The 24,394-nt window shown below is 41.1% G+C and overlaps 3 protein-coding genes across 4 annotated transcripts in view; 2 read left to right on the top strand and 1 right to left on the bottom strand.

Annotated features, from left to right (window-relative positions):
• sergef (secretion regulating guanine nucleotide exchange factor) overlaps nucleotides 1-3,194 on the top strand; it is a 16,750-nt gene extending 13,556 nt beyond the window's left edge. Inside the window, exon 11 of the mRNA XM_037682969.1 lies at nucleotides 2,977-3,194. Coding sequence (XP_037538897.1) covers nucleotides 2,977-3,194 — 218 coding nt within the window. The remainder of the gene's footprint in view (nucleotides 1-2,976) is intronic.
• Nucleotides 3,195-10,105: 6,911 nt separating this feature from the next.
• kcnc1b (potassium voltage-gated channel, Shaw-related subfamily, member 1b) lies at nucleotides 10,106-17,919 on the bottom strand. 2 transcript variants are annotated; one of them, XM_037683553.1, is made up of 4 exons: nucleotides 17,313-17,919; nucleotides 12,463-13,378; nucleotides 11,274-11,447; nucleotides 10,106-10,318 (listed from the first exon to the last, which is right to left on the bottom strand). In XM_037683553.1, exons 1-4 carry the CDS (start codon nucleotides 17,868-17,870, stop codon nucleotides 10,179-10,181), a joined length of 1,788 nt encoding a protein of 595 aa, XP_037539481.1. In that variant the 5' UTR covers nucleotides 17,871-17,919; the 3' UTR covers nucleotides 10,106-10,178. The 2 variants fall into 2 exon arrangements, with proteins under 2 accessions (XP_037539481.1, XP_037539482.1); XM_037683554.1 differs by lacking the exon at nucleotides 11,274-11,447 and having other exon boundaries at nucleotides 10,106-10,343; nucleotides 12,485-13,378.
• A 2,371-nt stretch (nucleotides 17,920-20,290) lies between these two features.
• The window catches only part of LOC119415799 (CD81 antigen-like), a 17,128-nt gene continuing 13,024 nt past the window's right edge, over nucleotides 20,291-24,394 (top strand). The window contains exons 1-2 of the mRNA XM_037682971.1: nucleotides 20,291-20,477; nucleotides 21,697-21,811. Coding sequence (XP_037538899.1) covers nucleotides 20,412-20,477; nucleotides 21,697-21,811 — 181 coding nt within the window. The 5' untranslated portion in view covers nucleotides 20,291-20,411. The remainder of the gene's footprint in view (nucleotides 20,478-21,696; nucleotides 21,812-24,394) is intronic.

Below are 24,394 nucleotides of genomic sequence, written 5' to 3' on the forward strand. Positions count from 1 at the left end.
ACATATATGTGTGTATGTATATATATATATATATATATATATATATATGTATATATGCTAAAATGTAGTGCATGTTATTTGGCATTTTTTGCCAGTTTGAACTTCTCATGCTCTGTTACACAATTTTTGTAGAAACAAGCTTAAATAAGAGACGAAGGAAAGAAGCTGACAATATTTTTTGCACTTTTGATTTTATTTGCGTATTTGCATATCAGAATTCATAGCGATTTGAGTTGATCGTTAAGATTGCATAACCACAAATTGGGCTTCTGTTTTAAGTTAATTTTTAATTTAAGAAACTTGTCAAGTATTATATATTAATGCACTACTACTTATGTGCATTTCACTTGTCGCTTGTGAACAGGTTGAGTTTAGATTTGTGAAAATTTACAAATTTGCTCTGTTCGAGTGTTGTCATTGTGTCAGAGAGAGTAAATGTCATAAATAAATTTAACATTAAACATAATCCAAGTTGAAGTGTTACATCATTTTCTGCATTTGGTAGCAGACCAAACTGACAAAGACCATGCAGAAAAATGTAGTATTTTAATTCCACAGCAGAGAAAACTATGTAGTCTCTGTAAGTAGGTTTAGGGAAAAAATATCTGTATTGGTATCGGCCAAATAAGTTTTAACATAAGGGCATATCAGATATCAGCCCAAAATCCAGTATCGTGCATTTCTAGTTATACGTATTAAATGTACTGTTCATTCTTGTGCAGATGACATATTTTATGTGCACTCTGGATCTTCTTTAATTGACTGAACTGAATGAAGTTGTGCAGAACAGAACTGTTCACAGCTTTATTAGGTTCTAAAAGTGCACGTGACTGAAAGGTGAGACGCCTCTTTTGTCCTGACATGTCTGCATAAAGGAACACAGAAGACACATAGGTGAGGCCAACTCATTTCAACTCATCCTTCTTGTGATACCAAAGAATCTGCAAAGGGACTATCTAATACATTATAATTAAACCGCAGTGTAAAAAATGAATCTGAGTAAAGCTGCAGAGAGTTTTTGAGGTCAGCTCTTAGCTCTGTGGCTCTTCATCAACAGTAATTACAACATTACAGATGGATATCGTCGACAGAGGCGATTACCCCAACAAGGCTTTGAAGGAGCTAAATTAACTACATTTACATGCATTTTTTCAGATATTTTGATTCACATAAACACTACAGCCCCCAGCGATGATTAATGAGCCTAAACGCACGTCTCAGGTCCTGTAGAGATTTACTGTGTTTTCATTTTTTTTTTTAACTTCCTGCTTTTCCAAAGTTTCAACCAGCAGTATGAAACATTTTGGATGTGAAGTCTTTCACATTAAATTTTGAACACTGACACAGTTTTTTTTTTTTTTTTTTACATCAGCATGAATAAAAATACCACAGATGAACACTAAAAATGCAAGTGCAAAGTTTCATTGGAGAGGAACCTTGAACGTTGCTGGGACTGCTACAAGCGTTCACATTACCTGCTTTCAATCTTCTGATCAGCCAGAAAAGAAGAATACTGAGCATGCTGTTACTGAAGAATGTCAATGAGTGTCCATCTTAGCAAAAGTTGACCACAAGTGCTGTTTTGTGCTTTGTAAAGTTAATTTAGTAGACATTAAAGCAGGGCCGGTAGAGGGAGGGCTCACATGAACTTCCATCACTTGGCTCCTCTGCCACGCTCCCCTCTTTTCTTTTCTTTTCCTCCTTTTTTTTGTGTCAGTTGTGGTGGCAGGAGTAATGAAATAGCAAAACAGGATTGGAAGCAGAGACCCGAGTGTTGCTATTTCTGGTGCTGAAGTAGGTCAGGTGGAAAAGAATAAAGAGTTTTGCACGCTGCTTATGGTATCTGTTGCCTGCTCGGCCCGTGCTCATTTGCACCTGAGCAAGTGGTCCTCATGCATGAAATTCATCATCGGCGGTCACAGTTGGGAGATAAGCCAAAGACTCTGTGGGCACAGCTCATCCAATCTGAGGAAAAACGTTCATGTGAATACCTAAACTTGACTATAAACAGCTTACACTGAATTTACTTCTACCTTTAGACTCATGCAAGTTAAAGAAGGAGGGCAGCTTCTGCAGATGACGTCACCGTGCTTCTGTTATTAGGTGTGAAAATGTAAACTGTATAATAAGAAAATCTGTGACTGGATTTGTTTACCAGGAAACGGCTTTGTTGTGCAGAACATTGTACTGGCACTTTGTTGCCATGGAAACACTGATGTGCTGTATCCTAGTCAGTAAATCCATGAATTAAGCACAGCGTCAGAATGAAGCTTTTATTCTTTAAAAGCAAAGCATGCTTTAACACATTAAGTTCGCCGACGGTTAAAAAAAAAAAAAATGTTTAGTGAACGCACTTAACTAGAAGTTATGCCAAATGCCGTCTACCGGATCCATGCTGCATCTTAAAGACAAAGGCTACAAGTGCTTTTGTAACGCATAGCTGTTTCTGGCAGCAAGTCAGACACAAGCTGCTGGTGGGATGTCTCTGGGCACTAACTGGCAGAAGCAGATGTGTCTGTCGGATGATCCAAACCTCGGAGAGACCGGCTAAAAACACAGAGCGACAAAAGCAACCGCTCGACGATGAAAACATGAAAGGCGCACGACGAGAGAAGCTTGAAGATGTGTTACCCTTGAGGACGCAAGCTCCCTTCTGTTGCCATGGCAATGGAGCCTATTAGGTAACGGTGTTGCCATGGTGCGTGTCTCCTCGGTGATGCAGACCTGACCACACCCACTGAGCAGCTCGCCAGCTGTGAAGAGCAGGGATGCTTTATTGCTGGCTGAGCGTGCGTGTTGAGATCAGAGGAGCTCTGCGTGTGTGACTGTGCGCCTTCTGTTCTGTTCATGTCTTGTTTTTGCACCCAGCCTCTTTTATCCCCTCAGGCTTCTAATTTTAGCCCACATTGCACACCTCTGTTCCCCCCTCCCCCCCACAATGTCCTGTCACTGACCAGAAATTGCTCTCCTTTTCAGGGGGTTGTCTTCTCTCGTGGGGCTGGAATGAACACGGAATGTGTGGAGACGGTTCTCAGGCTGACGTCTCTCGTCCTCAGCTCGTGTCTGATCTAAGACCTGTTCTCATTGGCTGCGGAGCTGGACACTCTATGGCCGTGTGCGCTGTGACGACTGGCTCAAGACAGAACTGTGACTCCACACGAGACACACTGGGACACAAACTTTGCACAGAATGACAGTCAGACCACAGAAAACAGAATGGTTTGAGAGGATTGGGACAGTTCTCTTTTAGTTGCTTACTGGTGCTTTGCCAATCGTTCCAAGTTCTCTTTAGTGCATGGAAACTGTCACTTTTGAAGGCCTCTGAGCTCCCACTTCAATCAGGAGTTGTCATAATTCTCCTCCACGGTTGGACACGGTTCTGGCCCATCATGTGTCTGGAGTTTGGTATCTAGCTGCTGATTTCTGACTATCTTTTTAGTCTTTCATATTCAAGCTGCTGCGTTTAAGGAATTGATTTGATTGGTGCTAAAACTCTTAACTTCCTGTGTCAGGGATTTATTGCTGTCATGTTGACCTTCAGTAAATAATTACGAAATTTGGAAAAGATCATTTAGATCCTTTTTTCCCCTTAAATTTACAGTTTCAACATGCAATAATGTTTTTTTTTTTCATGTCTCTAACTTATTTATTGTCATGCCCTGTAGCAGAATATTCATTTCCTCTTTTGATTGTACATTTGTTTTACCACTTCTGTACTTGGTTGACTCACATCAGTTAAAACGCATTTACTGCATTTAACTCAACTAACATATTTCTGAGCAGAAGACATCAGCAGTGCAGAGCTGGGATAATAACCAAAGTTCTTAATTGGGTTTTGTTTTTAGTCAGAGACATTGACAAGGTGCAGGAAGGCTCGTTTCTGCATTAAACTTCCTGTTTTATTTATTTCTGTTCCGTTTTGTGTGTTTCAGCAGCATCACCGCTGAAACGATGCATGAAAGACAAACTGCTTTTACTTGGGTCGGTAAAAAATAAATCAACACTCGCTGAAACCTGATTATTTCTCTGTTTTTTTTTATTTATCACTATATTGTACAAGTCTTAATTGTAAGACACAAAAAAAATTCTAAACATCAAACCAATCAAAACGACCACCGAACATCTCACTGAGATAAGTAACCACAACTTGCACGGTGTTTCAAACACACACTCTATAATCTTGCTAAATGGCACATATTTGGTGCCGCATAGTTTTTATTTTTTTCGTCTTGTTTCGTCCACAATAACAGCTGCAGTGTTTATTTATTTAATTAATTAAGTTATTTGTTGAACAACTAGCATACAGTCCCCCCATTTGTGCTGAGTGTTACCGGCAGGTTGAAATCAGCTGTAGTTATTGGCAGTGTGTGTGCAGTTGTTTGGTAAAAAAGTTGGTCCCTTCTCACTAACTTTTCCACACAAACAAGAATCAGTGCTTGTCCTTAGAGTCTGTAATTAGAAATGCTCATTGCTTGACTGTAGGAGTGGATTCATATGGGTGGGGGTGGGGGGGGGGGGCTTTATTGTTGTGTATGCCTTTGAGTGCAAAATCGATGCTTGTTGATAATGGCTGGTGACTAATGACAAAACTTAACGAGCTGTAGGTAATCTTGTAATCTATTCTAAAAGTTGAGGAAATTGCATATCAGAGGCACTTGTCCAGTATGAAGACAATGGTTTGGCAACCAGTGGTATTCCACACTAAAACGCTACAGAAAAACAAAATCCAATTATACGATTTCAGTTAAAACACTATGTACTGCATAATATTTGGATTAAAAGGTTATAAAAATTGAACAATACTGGGTACCACTTTACAATAAGGCTCCCCTTTTAAATGGCTAATAAATTGTTTATAAATACGTTATTAATTCCTCTATAAACAATTTATAAATCATTAATAATTGCTTATTATGCAATAATTAAGGTGAGAAATAGACAAAATGACCAGTTTCTTGCCAAATATTGACCCAAATCTGCCACCTATACATTCCATCTTGTTATATTAAACATTTCAGGCTGTTACTACCTTGTAAGCACAATAAGGATTTGTAAACCTATTTCTTTAGGATATAATATTGTACTTTATCACTAAATTATAAGTATCTACAACTATAGATACTTATATCTTATAATCTTAGTCTGAAATGTTTAATATAACAAGATTAAATATATAGGTGGCAGATTGGGCTCACTATTTGGCAAGAAACTGGTCAGTTTTGTCTCTTTCTCACCTTAATTAATGTATAATAAGCAGTTATTAATGATTTATAAAGTGTTTATAGAGGAATTAATAATTATTTAGAAACTATTAGCTATCTATAGGGGGAGCCTGAGTAAAGTGGTACCAGTATTTTATCTTTTATGCGTGTCCATCAGAGCACACGTGTGTTATCTGTTTGAATGATTTTCTTATGTTAACATGGCAGCTTGTTATTTTAAAGGGGCAGTTCAGATTCTTTTGTAGTGGGATTCTGTGGAAAAGTTATGGACCATTAATGCCACCACACAGATATTTTAGACAATGTTATGCTTCCAGATTTGTAGCAACACTTTTGGGAATGCCCTTCTGTTCCAACATGCACTAGTGCACAAAACAAGTTTTAAAAAGATCTGGTCTGGGCCAACATCAGTGCCTGACCTCATATATGCTCTACAGAGTGAATGGGCACAAATTCCCACAGAAATACTCTAAAATCTCGCAAAAAAGCCTTCCACAAAGAGTGGGAGCTGTGAATCCTAGGTAAGTACAACAAAGTTTAATGTTGACTGGATTGAGGGGCTAGTCTGAGTAGAGCCATGAACAAAGTGGATTTCTGCCATCTTAAAAAAAAACCTCTGATCTCACAGATTCTGTAGCGGTTTACATGAATACAGTTTTATAAACCTTTACACCACCATCCGTTTTGCATCCCAAAGTTATTTGTAAGTAAGTAAACATACCAGCAGCAGGTGCTAGTTGTAGAGCTTCAGGTGCAGAGTATATCATCACATTTCTGCCAGAATGGGAATATGACAGCAATGCAAACATTTATTAAAGTGTTCCGATGAAACATTACACAATCAGTGAGACCTGAGCTGTTCTAACCCTGCAGCAAAAATCCATGTCTTCAAATCCACATTGTTTATAGTTATCTACAACAGATAAGATATTAATTGTTCATATCTGTTCCACTGAACTCCACATTAGAAAATCCGAACTATCCTTTTATTCCCTCGTCGTAGGTAAGAGTGGTGCTTTATTGAAAAGTGACCCTATTTTTCCTTGTGCAACTTCTTGTGGATATTATCACTGATGTTTAAAAAAAAACATACCAAGGAATGTTAAAAGTTCACTGGTGCAAAACAGTGCAAAACTACAAAACTGTGACCGTGACAGTGCAAAGTTAACGACTTGTCAACTGTTCGGTCCGGCTGATGCGACAGGTGAGATTATTTTTTCTTTTTACACTGAAAGGTGCGACTAAAATCGGAGCAACATGTTTTTTTTTCTTTCAACACAAGAAGCACACATATATTTGATGATCACTCAAAAACATTGGTACACATTTAGCACGCACATAAAAGAAGCGTATTTACAGCACTGGCACACACTAAAGAATAGGCACACAAATTACAACACAGTAACCACAAATACTGAGCTACATAAGGCTTGACAAAACTTCCTCACTGCTACATCTATGCTGAGTTTGTGATGTACAGGTTGTCACTGTCACACCCGTTTGAAAAAGACTAAGTTGTACACGCACCAAAGAATCCAAATTAAAACAGCTACAGTACTATCAAGTGGGTGATGGGCCGTTATGGGTCATACACATAGTGGTTGGGACACCATGGTTCATAACACAAACTGACTCTGTTGGTTGTCTGCTCCGCTGCTGTCGTTGGGTCTCTATAAACATATAAAACAATAACAAAAATAAATTATTACACAAATTATGTTTGACGGTGGAAGTGATGGTGCTGATGGAGAGTAAAGAAAATGTGCTCCGTTAGTTGGTCATGGTAAGCGGAGGGTTTACCATGTGTTCCCATGCTCAGACACCAAGTTACCGTCTGCCTGCCTCTTGAGTCGGTTAATAAACATGCCCGATCATGCTGCGCTTTAAAAGTTGACGTCGACTGGTTCGGTCCCCGTCATGCGTTTCTAGACTTTGCGTCATGCTCTCACGGTACCCCCACCTAAACTCTCTTTAACCACAACATGAGCAGCTGGAGGATCAAGTAGGAAGGAGAAGGGATGATGTATGTATGCATGTGCTGCTGAATAAAAACAAAGTCTAAATGCTCGTTGTGTATAAAATTTATTTCATGCAAGGACTTGTATTTACATGTTTTATTCGAATACTTTTTCTTTTGCATAAATGTAAAATACATGCGTTTACCTTTCCCCAAGTAGACCCACATCAGAATCAGATACTGTCATAATGATTTTCTCTCCCCCCTCTTGGATTGTATGACCGTATAATTCACCTGCATCTCTTCACATCAAATCTACACAATGTTTTTTTTTCTTAAATATATAACGTCCATTAATCACCACAAAGAGACGTGACTCAAGATGTAAAACTTTGCTCATTCAGAATAAAAATTCAACTTGGATGAGTTGCTATAAGGACTTTTTTCCCCCACTGATGAACATGACTGATTGGTCTACATATAGGATTTGATAAAGTGCCCTGAAAAATCTTGTGCATAAATATTGGGTCAGTATCAATACAAGGAAAAGTTTTGACCTTTTAAATACGTACGAGCAGCAGGAATCAGCTGGTTGATCAAAATGTGATTTATTCTGTAAAGTTTCTTGGTCCCCTTTTTATTGTGTTTGTGCTTTATTTTACAAGAGATGAGAACTATTAATAAACCTAGGATGCTCTGTTTATTTTTGGTTTTATATCTTTGCTTTGTGCTATTTGTCCCTTTAAAGCAGGGGTATCCAAAGTGTGGTCCGCGGGCCATTTGAGGTCCTCTGAGTGATTCTGTGCGGACAGCGACTTCAATTTAAAATGAGCAGAATCTTGTGTACAGCCTTAAGAGGCTGATGCAGATGGATACCTTCTGCAAATTTTAAGGTGGCATTTGTATCATTTTTTGCTTTAAAACTGTAAAAAAAAAAAAATGTGCAAGATTAGGTACAGTACAAGTATTTTATATTTATTTAAGTGTTTATTATTTTTATTCCAATTTTAATGTTAAAAGGACCACAAATCTTAATTGACTTTTATATAAAAGTAGACTTTTCAGTAACCGTTCATTAAACTCGGCTGAATACAGCTGGCGTTTTCATAAAAATATACAGAACTGTTGATTTAATCATCTATAGAGAGAAACTGGACTTGGATAAAGCGTGGAGATAGGTTACATACAGTTTGATAGTTTTTATTAGTCCTGTCAAATCCAGTCTCCTACGCTTCACTTTTAGCTACTGACAGCTTTGACCACTCTTTTTGGACATCCATGGCTGTGGAGGTCCAGAAAGTTTTGGGAAAAACTTTCTTGCCGGGCCACATGACCCCTTTTTAGCAACTGTTTCTGAAGAAGTAATGCATATTATTTGTGACAAATCAAAGGAATCGAGTGCTTTTCGTTAATAAATGTGAATTTTGAACATTTAGAACTCCTTTTCCACAAAAATAGGACACTTTGTCTTTTCATTAATAAAGATATTGTGTTTACTGTTGAACTGAAACAAAAAAAAAATCACAAACGTTTATATGATAAAAAAAAATCTAATATATTTTATTTTTATGATCTATGAGTACTTTCAACTTGATGATTTTGGCTCGCATGTTGAAAAGTTTGGACACCACTGCTCTAAAGACTAATATCTAGTTCAAGTTAAGTCGTAGTAACCAAGAGGACATTTGTAAGAGTTCTGAGAGTAGTGCAAAGGTACAAGGTACACCTAAAGTTTTCTTACCCTGTTATGAGCCTGGTATAAGGTGTGATGCTACACTGGGAACATTAGTTATCATGTCAATTTATTACTTTTGCCTCACCACGTTTAAAGGCACCTTTATTTATGTAGTTTTAGTCCTGCATCAGTTAAGCAGCACGGCACTAAGAGAAGTTGCTGCAGACTACTAATAGAGTTTAAAAACCCAGTAAACATAATTGTATAAAAATGATTTATGCTCATAACAGCATTGGTTGGCTTCGTCACAGATTCTTAAATGTAAATCACTTCTTTTTCTTTTTTTTTTTTTTTGGAAGTCCCACTCAAATGAATACAAGGACAAATAAGATGAAATTGGGGAAAGGCAAAGAATGGCAGCTACATGAAAATCTCTGCTATGACTGAGTCTCTTATAAAGCTGTCTGGAAATGCATAAAAATGACAAAGCTTCATCAGATTTTTCAAAGAACAAAAATCTTACAGGTACTGCATTACAGTTAGCTTCTTGGTTGAACATAATTTCTCATGCAGATCATGCAAAATAACAGTTTTAGTTCAGTTGACATTAGGTGTATCATAGGAATAATAAGAACTGTCATCATCTTCATATTGCATTGGACACCATGAACATTACGCTCTTTTTTTTTTTTCAGTTGTGGCCACTCGGCTAACATTGGGTCTCATCTGGACTGCACTTCAGAATGAAAAATAAATAAATAAATAAATAAACGTCTCTACTTTGCAACGGACAAAGCACTTAAGAGTTGCCTTAACAGCTTTTGGATATGTTTAAAAAGCAATGAAATATTGACTTCCAGCATACTGCTAGCAGGGGTTACATCTCATGAAAATCTAGTTCACACAATTCTAAAAGAAAAACAAAACAAAAGGCGAATGAGATCAAACTTATTAGCAGAAGAGTATGAGAGATCAAAAGCAACAGAGCAACAGGCGATGATGTCCACACAGGGAGAAAAGAGTGGCGTTAGCCTGCAGAAGAACCGAGCTTTGTCTGCAGCTGAGATGACCCATGCAGGGCGGCATGTGCCAACCTTGACTACTTTAGGATATGATGACACACCCAAGTGGACCACTTGGGAAGCTGGAGTATCAGCACAGTTAAGAAACAATTTTCCAGAAACAAAAAAAATGTAGATAAAATAAAATGAAATAAAAATGTAGCAGGAGCGAAGGCAAGTGTCAAAGCAAAAAATCTGACAGGAAAGATAAGGAGGAGTGTGGACTGGCCTTCCAATGGCATTGTGTCTGCTACTCAACCATGCTACATAATGGATGGGATGGGAGAATGTGAGTGCTGCAATAGACAGGGTGGGCTGCAGGGCAGGGCGGACACTGAGGACACTCCAGAGGCATCCCCGCTCATGCCAGACATGCTGTTAAGGCTCCAAGGCTTTTCATAACCTTCAGTTGAAAAACAGAGAACGTTCTGAGTACACTGCAGCACTGAATCCACGACAGAGTGTTTGTTGTGTTCCTCACTGTCTATACTAAACCTGTTGCTTTCTTGTTTTTGTCTCCAAAGAAACAGGTCACACACAGACTTGAGACAACTTATTATTGTCCATGCATTGAGTGCATCAGGAGTACAACGGCATGCACCGGGTGCTACTCGAATGGTTTGGAGTAAAACACTTGGAAAAAGTCAAGAAAGGTAGGCACCCCCAGGCGGGAACTGCACCCTCAGCTACAAGTTGAATTTCACACTGTCTGCCATTTACCGCACACAGCCTGACTCCCCTTTATAAAAGGAACCATCAAAGAAAAACAGATTTATTGTCATTATAAGTAAAAAAATACAACAAAAATAATAGTGACATTAGTTCTTTGTGTTGTGCTCCTCCACCATACTGATAGCACCCACCAGCAAGACATTTCATGCACTGTGATGGTCAGTATGCTCTTGTAAGTCAGAAACCAACATATTTACCAATAAAGCACATACATGATACATGTGTAGCACATAGATACTCTCTTAGGAATGTACGACAACACGTTCTAGATCATAAAAAATTTAAAAATAGCTTTCTCACTGTGGTAAATAAATACAGATAATTACATTATGAATGGTATAAAAATATATATTATGTAGATGTGGACAAATACTTTTTGACATTTGTAGTGATTGTGCTTGACCTTGACGTATGTGGGTTGGCAGTGTATGTGTGTATCTACATATATATATTTACAATGCCCAGCAGGATGCTTGAGGAAAGCAGTTGTTGTGAAAGAGTGTGAGGTTTGTTGTTGTGTGTTTTTTTGTCAGTGCCTGTGAGGCAGAAAAGGAGTGTGTTGTGTTTACAGTGTACGGGCTGTCAGTGTTTCGGGGGGCCCTGTGACTGACTGTTACTGTACGTACCCCTCCTCACTCTGCCCCCTGTGTGGTTAGGACGTTCGGCGGTGGTGACCAAGAAGCAGGGGCGCTCTCTCTCACTGGGGCTGAAGATCTCCTCTGGAGATATAGCCTGGTCTATATGTGGACAATCTTCATTGGCCAGAGCTGCGTTCGCTGCCTCACCGTTCAGCTTGGAGTCTTGTTAGAAATACAATAAAAATATATATTTTCAAATTCAGTGTTACATTTTCATATACATGACATGACACCTACTCAAAGTAATGGTTCAGATCTTTACAAGTAGGGTTCTTTTAAAGTTCTGCACATTTAGTACCAGAGAGAGAGAGAGAGCTCTTTAAACAAATTCACTTCGGGGTAATAACGTTGGATTGATAAGCTAATGGCTAGTCTAACAAGAGCCAACCAAAGTGTATCCCTGCCAGCTTCAAACAACTTCAGACACTGATTTTATTACAACTCATGTGTACGCTTTTATAAACTTTTACAGCTCCATCAGTTTTTCATTACATCATTATTTACATGGATAGCTGCGGTTATTTGCGTGTAAATATAGGCAGCAACAGCTAGCTGAAGCGTCTGGTGTAGCCTGAACTCATCAGTCCAGTCAGAATGAAGTTTTACTTCCCCAAAGAGTTATTTACACCAGGAAATACATTATTAATCAGAACCGTTTCACAGAACCAAACCCTTAAATAATCAGCTCTTTAAGATCTTTACACGTGAGTAGACGGGTACAATAAAACTGCTCATTTCAGGAGTGAAATGTCCTTGTAAAGCTCTGCATGTTTTTGTGCACAAACAGCACCAAAGATCAATATATAGTTGCACAGCCTTCACCAGAGGGACAGTAAGTCATTTAGCATCAACTAATGGTTGATCTTAACACTGCAACTACATGCACTTAGTCTTGAGAGATGCGGAGTGAATCACGGCATTAAGAAGTGCAAAATCAATAGCAAGATTACTCACAGTCTCTGTGTTCTTTGATCATGAGTCAAATATGCTTTTCATTACATACAGTGCTCTACACTGTAGAAGGTTTTCAGAATTTCTTTTATTTGTTTAATCTGGTGCCTGAATCACTGGCTGATTGATGTGCGGACCCAGACAGTGGATCTGCTGAATAGTGATACAGCAAAGAGAAGCAGTGAGACAACAGTTTATTAGAATTTGTGTTTGGTTTGTTTCTTACCTTGAAATTTGATCTCAAAGACGTCGTCGTGGGCTATGGGGCTTGGTTGCTGGGAGCTGATGCTGGACTTGCAGTAGTTAGGTGATCCTGGTTGGGGTGCCCGAGGGATGTGCCTGCTTTTTTTCTTTGGTAGTTTCTGTTTCGCCATGGCCAAAGAGTAATACATCCCAAAGTTGTTGACGATCACAGGGACAGGCATGGCGATGGTCAGCACACCTGCCAGGGCGCACAGGGCTCCGACTAGCATGCCAAAGGTCGTCTGGGGGTACATGTCTCCATAGCCGAGGGTCGTCATGGTCACCACAGCCCACCAGAATCCAATTGGGATGTTCTTGAACTGTGTGTGCTCGCTGGCTCGTGGGTCATTGGGGTTAGCTCCGATGCGTTCGGCGTAATAGATCATAGTAGCAAAAATGAGGACACCTAGAGCAAGGAAGATGATGAGGAGCAGGAACTCGTTGGTGCTGGCCCTCAGAGTGTGGCCCAGCACGCGCAGCCCTACGAAGTGACGCGTCAGCTTGAAGATACGCAGAATCCGCACAAAGCGGACCACTCTCAGGAACCCCAGGACGTCTTTAGCCGCCTTGGAGGAGAGCCCACTGAGGCCCACCTCCAGGTAGAAGGGCAGAATAGCCACAAAGTCGATGATGTTCAGCGCATTTCGGATGAAGTCGAATTTATTCGGGCAGAAAGTTATTCGCATTAGAAACTCAAACGTGAACCACACCACACAAACGCCTTCGATGTAGGTAAGGTAGGCCGCCGTCTCCGTCTCCTGGTAGGTGCTCACCACTGTTTCGTTTCCCACCACCTCCTCCTCTGTGCGGTTCATGATGGGGTTGAAGGCTTCATGGGTCTCCAAGCAGAAGGTGGTGATGGACACCAGAATGAAGAATAATGAGGCCAGAGCTATCCACTGGATAGTAAAACAGGGTGCAGAGGAAGAAGAGGAGGGAAGAGGACACAAAGGAAAATGAGCACAGTAACATAAACAGTGTAATCAAGCTTGATGGCTTTAGTCATTCTAGGACACAATCTAATAGCTCACACAATGACATCTAGCTTGACAGTGACTAATCTCTTTGTGCTTTGACTCTGAAGTGTCTTTGGAAAAGGGATGATCAGCGCAAGCTTGCTCTTTCCATCTTCCTGCTCTTTGTTGTAGCTCAAGGTTGGGGACGTTTTCATGGGCGTCCTATATGCAGAATTACAAAGAGCCAGAAGCAGCAGCAGTACTGGCAAACAGGACATTAGTGTCAACCCTCAGCTAAATTTAGCCCGGGCTCTTCCCCTCAGCTCCATCTGTACAGTAGGTCTTCCCTCTACAAGGTCACACTGTCCCAATGAGCAGCTCTTGGGAATCTCGGGGAGCTTAGAGAAACCCGTAATTCACTTAATGGCAAAAAAAAAAAAGTACTTTAGCCTTCATTACGTATCGATTAGACTCTCTGATTTCATCACATTTAAGTTCTGAAAGTTCTGGTGAACACAACAGAAGAGCAACAAATCTCTCCAGAGTCACTGATTACAGCGCTCATCTTCCTCCCATCACACTGTGTTAGATTACAGCGCATCTCACTGCTCGTGGGTTTTGCTAGACGCCAAGAGAATCTCCATCCTCAGGGAGGTGAGCGGACCAGAGATGGACAGGAAAGTAAAACAGGAAGAGAAGATAATCATCCAATAAAATGCAAAAGTTGGATCAATAGCAGTTTGGTCCTGCATGCAAATGTCCGGCTCCGTGGTGCCTCCTAAACTAATGCACGGTGTTGTTAAAGAGCACCAAGGAGTAATGAGCAGGGAAGCAGTCAGATGAAAATGGGCAGGTCTGGGCATGAACTCGTCTGTGTATTCATTTCTGCAAGGAAGTAAGTGCTGCCTCTGACAGTCACAGCCATTCACAGGGAGGCAGGCGTGCAGCACAAGATGGAAAACAGACCCTCGTTAGAACATCTCATCACCAATGTGCTGAGGAAATGTCTGCTCATGAATGTCTGCTTCACCTCCATGTTATTGTGATGCTCTCACTGGGACAGAATGCATCGTCTCCTCTAAACTGACTACAGTCAACTGGGCTGTCCAAAATGAGAGCTTATCTAAGAAATGATTAAAATCATTGCATATTTGCATCTTATTGATAAAAAACAAACAGTTGTCAAGTGTTGAGCCTTTGAGTGCTTGTGTTTTATAGGGTTGCGTAATACTGTTTAGTCCACCCCCTCTGAAGTGTGTTCTGCACAAAAACAAACAAACAAAAAACTCAATACTTAAAATGTTGATCCAGTTCAAGTCAAACTGACTGCAAACAGTGAAATGAATAATGAAACATGCTGCTTTTCTTAGTGGTTTCAGATTATCACTAGCTTGTCTTTTTGGATTTTATAATTTCCCTGTAAAACAGATAGAACGTGACAGCCATTACTAACATAAATAAATAAACAAATAGATAAATAAATGAATGAATTAATTTATTAAATTAAAAAAAGGTAGAAAGTCTTCAATACGGAAGAGGATTAGGGCCACAGTGCAATAATCTCCCCCACCCCCTTACTTCTGAGAAAAAAGTCAGAATTCTGAGATTAAAGTCAGAATTCTGAGATTAAAGTCAGAATTCTGAAATTAAAGTCAGAATTCTTAAAGTCAGATTTCCGAGGAAAAATAATTACTAAAATCCGACATCTTCAGACCTCTTCCTCTTGAATGATGCTGAATGCTGAAGAATTCTCACTTTAATATCAGAATAATGACTTTTTCTCAGAATTTTGACTTTAATCTCAGAATTTTGACTTTTTTTTTCTTCTCAGAATTAAGGGGGAAAAAAATTATTGCACCGTGGCCCTAATCCTCTTCCGTACTTCAACACTAAACAAATATGTGACAAAATCACGTTCTTCCTGCAGATGACTCGCTCCGCCTGCTGAACATCTCACCTTCCAAACAATGGAACAAATGTCACGTTTTATGAGACTGCCGATGAAATCGTGCCTGTTTGTTTAAAAAATAAAAAAATAAACTGTGGATGGGCAACATGTAATCTTATTTTGGGGCTAATTTTAACTCTTGCTGGCAGAACTTGTCACCGTCTACAGCAGAATGCTGTGACGGAGGCTTTCCACTGTGAATAGAGTGTGTAATTAACTCTGAAGCTCAATTCTAATTAATCTTCTGTGTAGTGTTTGTGGCGCTCTGTCAGTCCCTGCTCTGCTTTTGTCGTGCTAACTGACAAATGTGGGTCAGCGAGGAGTTCTTGCTAAAAGGAAATTAAATGTGAAATGCATATTTCAGTTGTCTGATAATATTTACATCAATCAGGTTGCAGCAGCTGTTCACACAGCATGCAGCTCAGTGGTCTTCGCAGGACCTGATGGTCAAAAAGTACTGGGCTAACTGGAAGGCATCATACCTAAATGGAAATGTGCCCGTAACAAAAACTAAAAATGTCACTTCAAGCAGCAACCTCATTCTTTGTCTGGAGGTCTGCCACAAACTGTGGTGCCAAAGAGCTGCTGTCCCCATGTGCAGCTGACCCATTTAGGCAAAGAGCCACTGGGCCCACAGATTCTTGTGACCTGGAACCATCGGTCCAAACACCTGTAGGAGCCGGCCTGGGTTTCATACTGCCCCTTGTCTGCGGAATCGTTTAAATCACACTACACATTTTAATGACTTTCAGGGATGTACCTTCACAGCTGATTAACTTTTACAGCCAGTACAAATGAAGATGGCCGCCACAGCCAAGTGACTTTGGACAATACAAAAATGGTTATAATGCAATCAGTTTTATGGATATTAAGCTGCAAGTGAGGTTGTAGCTTCGAGCCAGTCACTCTATAAGTGCCACTTACTGCATGAGAGCTTAGCTGAAAACTTTTGCATTAACCTCGGAGTCAACTCTGCTTGTCTGTTAGCATAATATCACACGAACCACTTGACAGAGTTTAAGGAAACTTTCAGAAATGAATCATTTGATGAACCTCTACACCTGATTAACCTTTGGAGTCAATCTAATTCAAGATGGCCGCCACATCTAATCAACATTAGCCAACATGAAAATGGTTATAAGTCAGGTCGTGGTTCAGATACAGAGCTAAGCTTTGATGTGGTAGTAGCTGAGAGTCATCCACCAAATATACGCTTGAGTGTGAGCTGCATTATTCTCGAGGTTTGACCAAAATGATGACTTCGTAATTTCTCAGCATAAAACTGTTCTGACAGTCGGCGGGTGATGTGCATTCCTTCAAAGAATGCGTGGCTTTAATGACTTTAAAGTTTGTCTTGCTGCTCTGTGAAGAGCCTCAAGCAGTGGTCTATGTGGTACGTGGGTATACGGACTATACCCAAAAGCTTGACAATTCCAGTATACCCACTTAAAAGTTCCCAGTGATACATGACACATCATTAGACGCGTGTCATTGATATGTTAAACGGCTGTTCAACACTTCTGTAACAATCTATCTGTATGCACTTCTTGTTTATTACATTCACTTATCCAGCAAACTACTTAATACTTGAACATGTTTTGCTTTGATACAGTTTTATAAATTATATAACATGTTTTTAATACAAAAAACAACTGTCGTACAAATTTTGTTGTACATTTATTCAAATACAAGCATCAGAGAAATTTGAAAATGTTCAATATATGCTTAAAAATCAAAATAAATGTATGATTATATTGTGCTAACCAGTGTACTTTGGTTTCTAAGCACAGTATAAGATGTAGACCACACCGCTGCCTGCAAGGTCACAAAACCTTAAAGACTCATCAGTGATTGTAGAAGACAAACCAGTCGAGTGTTTTGTTGATTCAGCCCATCAAGCTGTTCCCTGACCAGACTGGGAACACTCACCCTTGCATATTTCGAAGAGTAGGGGTCCTCGAACAGGGCCCAGACCCGTTTCTGCCACCTGCTCCACAGACTGCCGGTCCTGGTGTCAGGTGAGTCCCCCTGCGCCAGCCTCCTCGTCATCTCATCATCATCCTCGTGCTCGGGCTCGGGCTCCGGGTCGTCGCTCCCCAGGTCTAACAGACCCCCTCCGCCGAAACTATCCAGGGCCTCCTCCGCCTCCCTGTGCTGGCGGTAGGTCATCCAGCAGCACGGCTCCACGTCTGTCTCGTCGATGCCCCAGAAGGCCAGCTCCTCCTCGTAGAGCGGCCCGCAGACGTCGGCCGGGCAGTGCAGCTTACCTGTCCGGTAGTAGTTGAGGATGTGCGCGAAGACGCCCGGGTGGCGGTCGAAGAAGAACTCCTCGGTCTTCTCGTCATAGTCAAAGTGGTTGGGCGCGTCAGGCTCGGCCAGCCAGGACAGCCGCGTGCCGGGCAGGGTGCGCAGCGTGCTGCGGTAGGTCTGATGTCTGATCCCTCCCACGTTGATCACAATGCGATCCTTGTCGTCGCTCAGGCCCATCGCGTCCCCTAGGCATTTCTCCAACAAGTTCCCCTCAACATGGCAAAGGTGAGCCTGAAGGCGCGCCCGCTCAGACTCGCGGGAACAATTTTACGCACGAAGCAGCCGGAGGGTGGAGAGGTGGGTGCTGTTTGAGACGCACCGGGCTACATTCCCCTTCAAAGCCTGCACCTACAAGCACCTTTATGAGCTGAAACGGGTTACAAAAATAAACCTCTTCCCTTGTGCAAGGATCACATCCATAAACAGCAGGCAGTGGGATCACATGAATGGACGTCAGATGGAGCAGATCTGCTCCAGGCTCGTCGGATTCAGCAGGTGGCGGGGGAGGGTGGATCAGATGCAGGTTCCTGACTTTCACAGCAAGGTGACTGCGGTGGTGCTGAGCGGACAGCGCCTGGTCCTGATGCTGCTGCTGCTGCTGCCTACAGACTCACCTCCTCGCTCCCTCTCTGACGACGCCACCGCAGCTCTTTGTCTCCACAGACACCTCGTCCCCCTCCTCTGTCACTCATGCGTTAGAAGCAAACATCCCAGAAAACGTCCACATCAATGCTGCTTTGAGACCAAATAAAGAAAACCAAAGATGAGAGGGCGACCAGCCTCCTCCAAAACGCCCAAACCCTCTGCCTGTTTATTCACACGGAGCCGTGCTCCTCCATCATTGAGCATGCCCAGTGGAGGCTCCTGGAGCTGAAACTACACCCTCAGTTTTAGCTGCTGAAACGGCTGCACTTTCTGTCGTTCAGCTTTGGTTGGAGAGCAGCAGCTGCAGCATCGTCCTCGCGCACAGTTGTCTGGAGAAGGTGTGAACCTGGAGTCATGAACGCGCAGATGCGCCTAAAGCCCTGACGAATGAACACCTCCCGCGGCGCTGCGGTTTACAGATGTGTCCGAGTTGAGACTTTTAACTGCAGCTGTTGTTCAGCTACAGATTAATGATGACACTTGGACCAGAAGCAGCTGCACGCAGGGACTGCATTTAATATTCACAAAACATCTCCGTGCGTGCGCCGCTTGATTCATATAATTATCCGCCGTCTGGCTTGTCTGCCAGCAGAGGGCGCTGCAGATCCCTGCAAAGACCGTGCTCCTCACCTGGCAACATTGAGCAATAAAATAAGGATTCCTGACAGATGATATTAAGAGCTAGCGTTCCATGAAGGAATGCACATTATTCATTAACCTTTATTTAACCAGACAAATCCCACCGAGAGCACAGATCTCTTTTGCAAGGGAGGCCTGGACAGGAAGGGAGTCTAACATGCATGTTTTTATTCTGTGGGAGGAAACCGGAGTACCCGGAGAAAACCCACACATGCACAAGAAGAACATGCAAGCTCCACACAGAAAGAAATGATGGAGGTGTGCTGTTTGGGTCAAACCTTGAAAATAACTTCAGTGTCATTAAACATTTCCATATCTGGAGTTATCTGTTAGTGCTTGGAGTTTGTGTTGTGAATGACTCTCAGCCACTACCACAACACATTTTAACTCACTGTGAGGACATTCCCTCATAGTCAGTTTTGTGTTTGCTACAATGGCTGTGTAGTGGCAGCCATCTTGAATTGGGCTGACTCTAAAAGTTGATCCAGTACATCCAGTGAGCCAAAGGATTAATACATATTCAAAGCTTTGTCCTCAGCAAACAGCTCAGACTGGCAACGTATTCAAGACCAGTGTGTCTCCTAAAAGCATTTTGAGCAAAATCTGTGAAAGTGAGTTAAAAATGGCACCTTCTGGCCTCAAGAGCAAGACTGTGCATATTATAGGACAAATGTCCTCGCCTTCTCTTGTTGGTGGGAGCTGAAGCCAGCAGAACCATTTCCATGTGGTATTTTTGGAACCAGTGTCTGATGTGGTTTTAGTCCCACTTTCCAATCACAGTGTCACATGACCTTTCTTTGAAGCATGAAAGAACTAATTACAATAACACCCATTAGAAAGATGACCATCTGAACATACAGCAGCAAGGTTAGAATAACGCTTGGACTATAGTGTCAGAGGGGAGTTGCGTTTGTTTATGTGATGGAGGCGGGGCTTAAAACTTGCACTGGAACCAAGGGAAGCTGGTCCTGTTCTGGCTTCAACTTCAAGGTTCCGTTTGTAAGTCTAAAAATATACAGTCTGTTGGGGCGTAGTGCACATGTGCAGGTACAGGAAGCACCTGGGGACAATTCTTATTCAGTCAAAGGAACAGTTCAAGCAAAGTGGTTAAGTTGGGTTGAATTACCAGTGTTCACTCATTCATGTCTCATATTAGCACTCTGTCTCTCCTTTTTTTCCTCTCTCAAAGTTTTGGAGGGGAAGTGGGGCTCCCTCCCGGCCCCCACCCAGCCTTCTCCTGTCTGCTCCAGATGGTGGGCAGTTCCTCGTCTCCGTTTCCCCTCTTCATTATAAAGGAGGAGTTTTCTGAGACACTGGAACCAACGGGCCTGAGTCAAACGGAGTCTCTTCTGGCTCAGACCGTGATCCCTGGAAGTATTCTGGACTCATAAATCATTTTGGATCGGGAGCAAAAAGGAACAGGCTCAGAAGAACATGGCTGTGGCGGGGTGTTCCAGATGCATAAAATACATGTTATTCTTCCTTAATTTTATTTTTTGGGTGAGTAATTTAACTTTTTTTTACATTACATATTTTTTTCTGCTTTTATAATTATAAAAAAACAACTTTTTGTGTTATAATTGCTGCATATTTGTACCGATCTATAAAACTGTGAGATTAAATTCAATGGGGTTTGATCTCAAAAGCAGTATTTTGAAGCTACGGGGGATAAATGTTGGTCAGGCCGGAGCTGACGATGCTTTTGCTCTTCATCATGAGGAACTTTCTTCATGATTGAGCATCACCCAAGGTCCTCTCGTGGGGATTCTGCTTTTATCATCTTGTCTCATCAGCTCTGCTTCACATGTATAATTTGACAGAGTTAATGTGGGCTCACAATAAAGTCGTCATGGAACATCTTGGCTTTATGCTGCTTTGAAAGTAGAATTAAATCATCTTCAGCTCTTAAAAAAGACAACAGAGAGATTCTGTGAGGGTTCTACCATTTCATTTTCCTCAGAACTTACCACTTCTGTGTTTAGTGAAACTTTTCTCCAGTTTGTGTTCTGGGAGCAGCTGTGGTTATTTTATTTTGACCCGACGCCCCTGAACGCCACATTCGCTTGTGATTTTGAAGAGTCTTCTGCTTATCTGTAAAATTCCTTGAGGTATTTTTACACAGAACATCTGTCCTTTGTTTAGATGAGGCCAGAGTCACCGTATCCTGGACATACAGCACTTGATCCATCGTTTCCTCTGTTGGCTTCGCTGCCTTTATCGTCTTTGTTAAACCCTCTGAGTCCCGTTTTCCTCGTTCAGCCGTTTCAGTTTCCTGTTTCTCTGAGAACAATAGTCAGCAGACAGGAGGGCAGATACGTGCACATGAACGTTCTCATGTGAACAGTGAACGCACTATCTTGGTAGTCGGTCAACTTTTGCGTTAAGCCGTGTAAGGACAATTCTGCACGGTGGCTCACAGAAGAGCAAAAGATGAACACCAACGATGATTCACCTTCAACATGGTGTGGGTCAAAGGTCACCAAGGTGTCAGGAAGCCCCAATCGCACAGAATGAAAGAAACGTAGAAAAGTTAGACAGTGATTACATTTTAGACATTTATATCCCGATGTCATCATCGTTTTTTTCAACAAGTCACAAATATCACTGATCCTTATTTAATATTCTTTCTTTCTCATTTCTCTGAGCTGTCATCCACTAAGAGTCTCAGGTCGATATGAGGAAACGTGAACGTGAATAATTGAAGCCTGTTTCTGTCCAGCTGGCCGGAGGTTTGATCCTAGGAGTGGCCCTGTGGTTACGCCATGACAGCCAAACCAGCAGTCTCCTCATACTTCAGTTTGATGGACAACAGGCACCGGGCACCTTTTACATCAGTGAGTATCACACACACACACGCACGCACGCACGCACATGCACGCACACACGCACAGGAAATGAGAGCAGTGGTCAGTTATCAAATACCATCCAACAGAATCTTACACCTAAATATCAAAAAACATACAGTCTACTCTTCTTAACTGCTTTTAAAAAGTGTTATTGTAAAATATTATTAATTTATTGTTATTAAAAACAAGAACGGGTTTTAGTTGATTCAGGCTGGCCTGCTTTAGAACTTTTTTTGAATTTGACTTCAACAATTAAGATTAACAGATCAAATAAAAGTGAAGTAAAAAGAATCCTAAAGTGTAACAATGTTCGAACTTCCAGTTTATTAAAGATGTGCTAAAATTATTCAAATAATTCAAAACTGCAGCTTCAAAAAAACAAACAAAAAGTGATTCACATTGGAAAATAATTATTTTTGAATAAATGTTGTACAATCAGCTAGTTTTTATTAATTCTGCTTTGACTTGTACAGACGATTTAGGAAGATTTTTTTTATAGGAATGTGTGTGCACAACTTCTAATCATCACCCACGGTCATGAAAGGTGTGCGATCATGCCTGTTAGCAAAATTCATTATGAAATTCTACAGAAATCATAATGAAACTCTAAAAAAAAGTCATTATTAGATTTTGATTTATAACTGATTCAGTTTCAAGCCAGCTCAATCCAAGATGGCCGCCATCTTCGAGCAGATCCAAAACTCACCACTTGTTCAGTTTTACAGATATTGAGCTAAACTTTGGCGTGGTAGTAGCTCAGAGTCATCCCTAACACATGCTCCAAGCTCTCACTGATCGTATGCCGTCTTTGTTTAAAACCTTTCTAGAAAAGCGTTTCTCCATTTTGTTAAGTACCAACAAAATAAATGTCTCTGAATATGAAGAACTTTATTCAATCAATTTCCAAGTATAAAACTTACTGAGGTCTGGTGATGAATCTGATATTTTAGGCCTCTTCACGTTACACGTACTAACACAAAGTGTATTTTTTACAAACAGATCATTCTGTGACAACGATCAGAAACTTTTTTTTTGTCCACTTTCAGTAAATTCCTCAATAAACATCTGGATTTCTACAGACTTCTTTAAAGGTTCATGTCTTCCTCGAAAACTTATCTTCTGTCTTGATTTGTCCTCATGGTAAAACTTTACTCCTAATAAATCAATAGAAGTGATCCAATCCACATGAGAAAGTGTTGAAAAAGTTTAGGAGCAGCTTGCTCTCCTTAGAAAAGAGCAGAAAACAGGACCTGCGTAGATCCGCAGCCTCATCGTGACCTCAACCAGCTGTGGCTTTTTCATTCATGACCACACGAAGGGAGATTTCTTTTTTTTTTTTTTTTTTTTGGTCATTTCCAACACTCTGAGTGTGCACGTTTACGACCAAATGTCTCCTTGAGGTGCGCTCTACAAACCAGTCTGAAGCCTCAGACAGATGTTGTGACAGATGTAAAACCCTGGACAAAAAGCTTACATTCGTTCTTCTGTTGCTCACGTTTTAAATAGTATTCTATCTTCATAGCTTGACAATCTCTCTGAACCGAAGTCCGCCGCTTTTAGCCAAATTATAGATGAGCGTGTTTCTGCGGCTCTTGTTGTGCTCAGCATTCTGAGAGCGCTGAAACATGATGTAAACATTTAACGGTTCACAGTCTTGGTTTGCTGCGGTGGTGAACTCCAGTAAACCTTTTAATTTACATCTGGGCTTCTGCTCGGCTGTACTTACTGCTCAGTAAGTACACAGAGCCAAGTCCAGCCCAAGCTTTTTATAGACAAGAGGCACACGAGTCGTTTTAAAGGAGGAGCGTAAGTAAAAAGGCCCACCCAAGCAAGATCAAAGGATACACATATATGTATATATATGTGTGTGTGTGTGTTTAGTTAAACCATCCCTTAAACACACGCCCTCTCATAATTCAAATAACCTTGTACATCTGCACATTATCCCTCAAATTAGAGTCCTAAGTGGGTACTTTTAGCTCCAAAGTGGTATTTATGTAAGACTGGAAATACACACGCTCCCACCTCTGCAGCAGTGCTCAAAACCATCACTGGTGCCAGTTTAGTGGTCTGGTTAGTGCTACAAGTCCTCACACTGCTGTAGTTTAGCTTTGCAGATCCACAAAAATCTCATGTTCGTAAAAAATAACTCCGGATCAGAGGCTGGTTAGCTTAGCTTCGTGTAAAGTCTGAGCGGAAACAGTGGGCCTGAATTTTATTATTATTATTATTATTATTAGACCTTTATTTATACAGGTTAGTTCCCACTGAGCCTCGAAGACTCATTTACAAGAGACCTGTTACGTACAAAATACAGGCAGATGAGAAAAAGAGAACACGAGGATGGAAGAAGCCAAAAAAAATCATGTCTCACACCAGGTCCTGGCCGGGAAACAGTGTGAAAGATGAAAAAAAAAAAGACCTCGCAACATAAACAGCAACATACAATGACATCATAATGCATTCATGCATAGAGGTCGACAAAGACGGTGAGTTGTTCATGGACACTCCAGAAAGTTCCAAAGTTCTGATAAGATGGTACAGTGTCTATCAGCGTCATGGTTCTGATAA

Source organism: Nematolebias whitei, chromosome 10 (genome assembly GCF_014905685.2).
Source record: "Nematolebias whitei isolate Nwh7 chromosome 10, NemWhi1, whole genome shotgun sequence".
NCBI classification, from domain to species: Eukaryota; Metazoa; Chordata; class Actinopteri; order Cyprinodontiformes; family Rivulidae; genus Nematolebias; species Nematolebias whitei.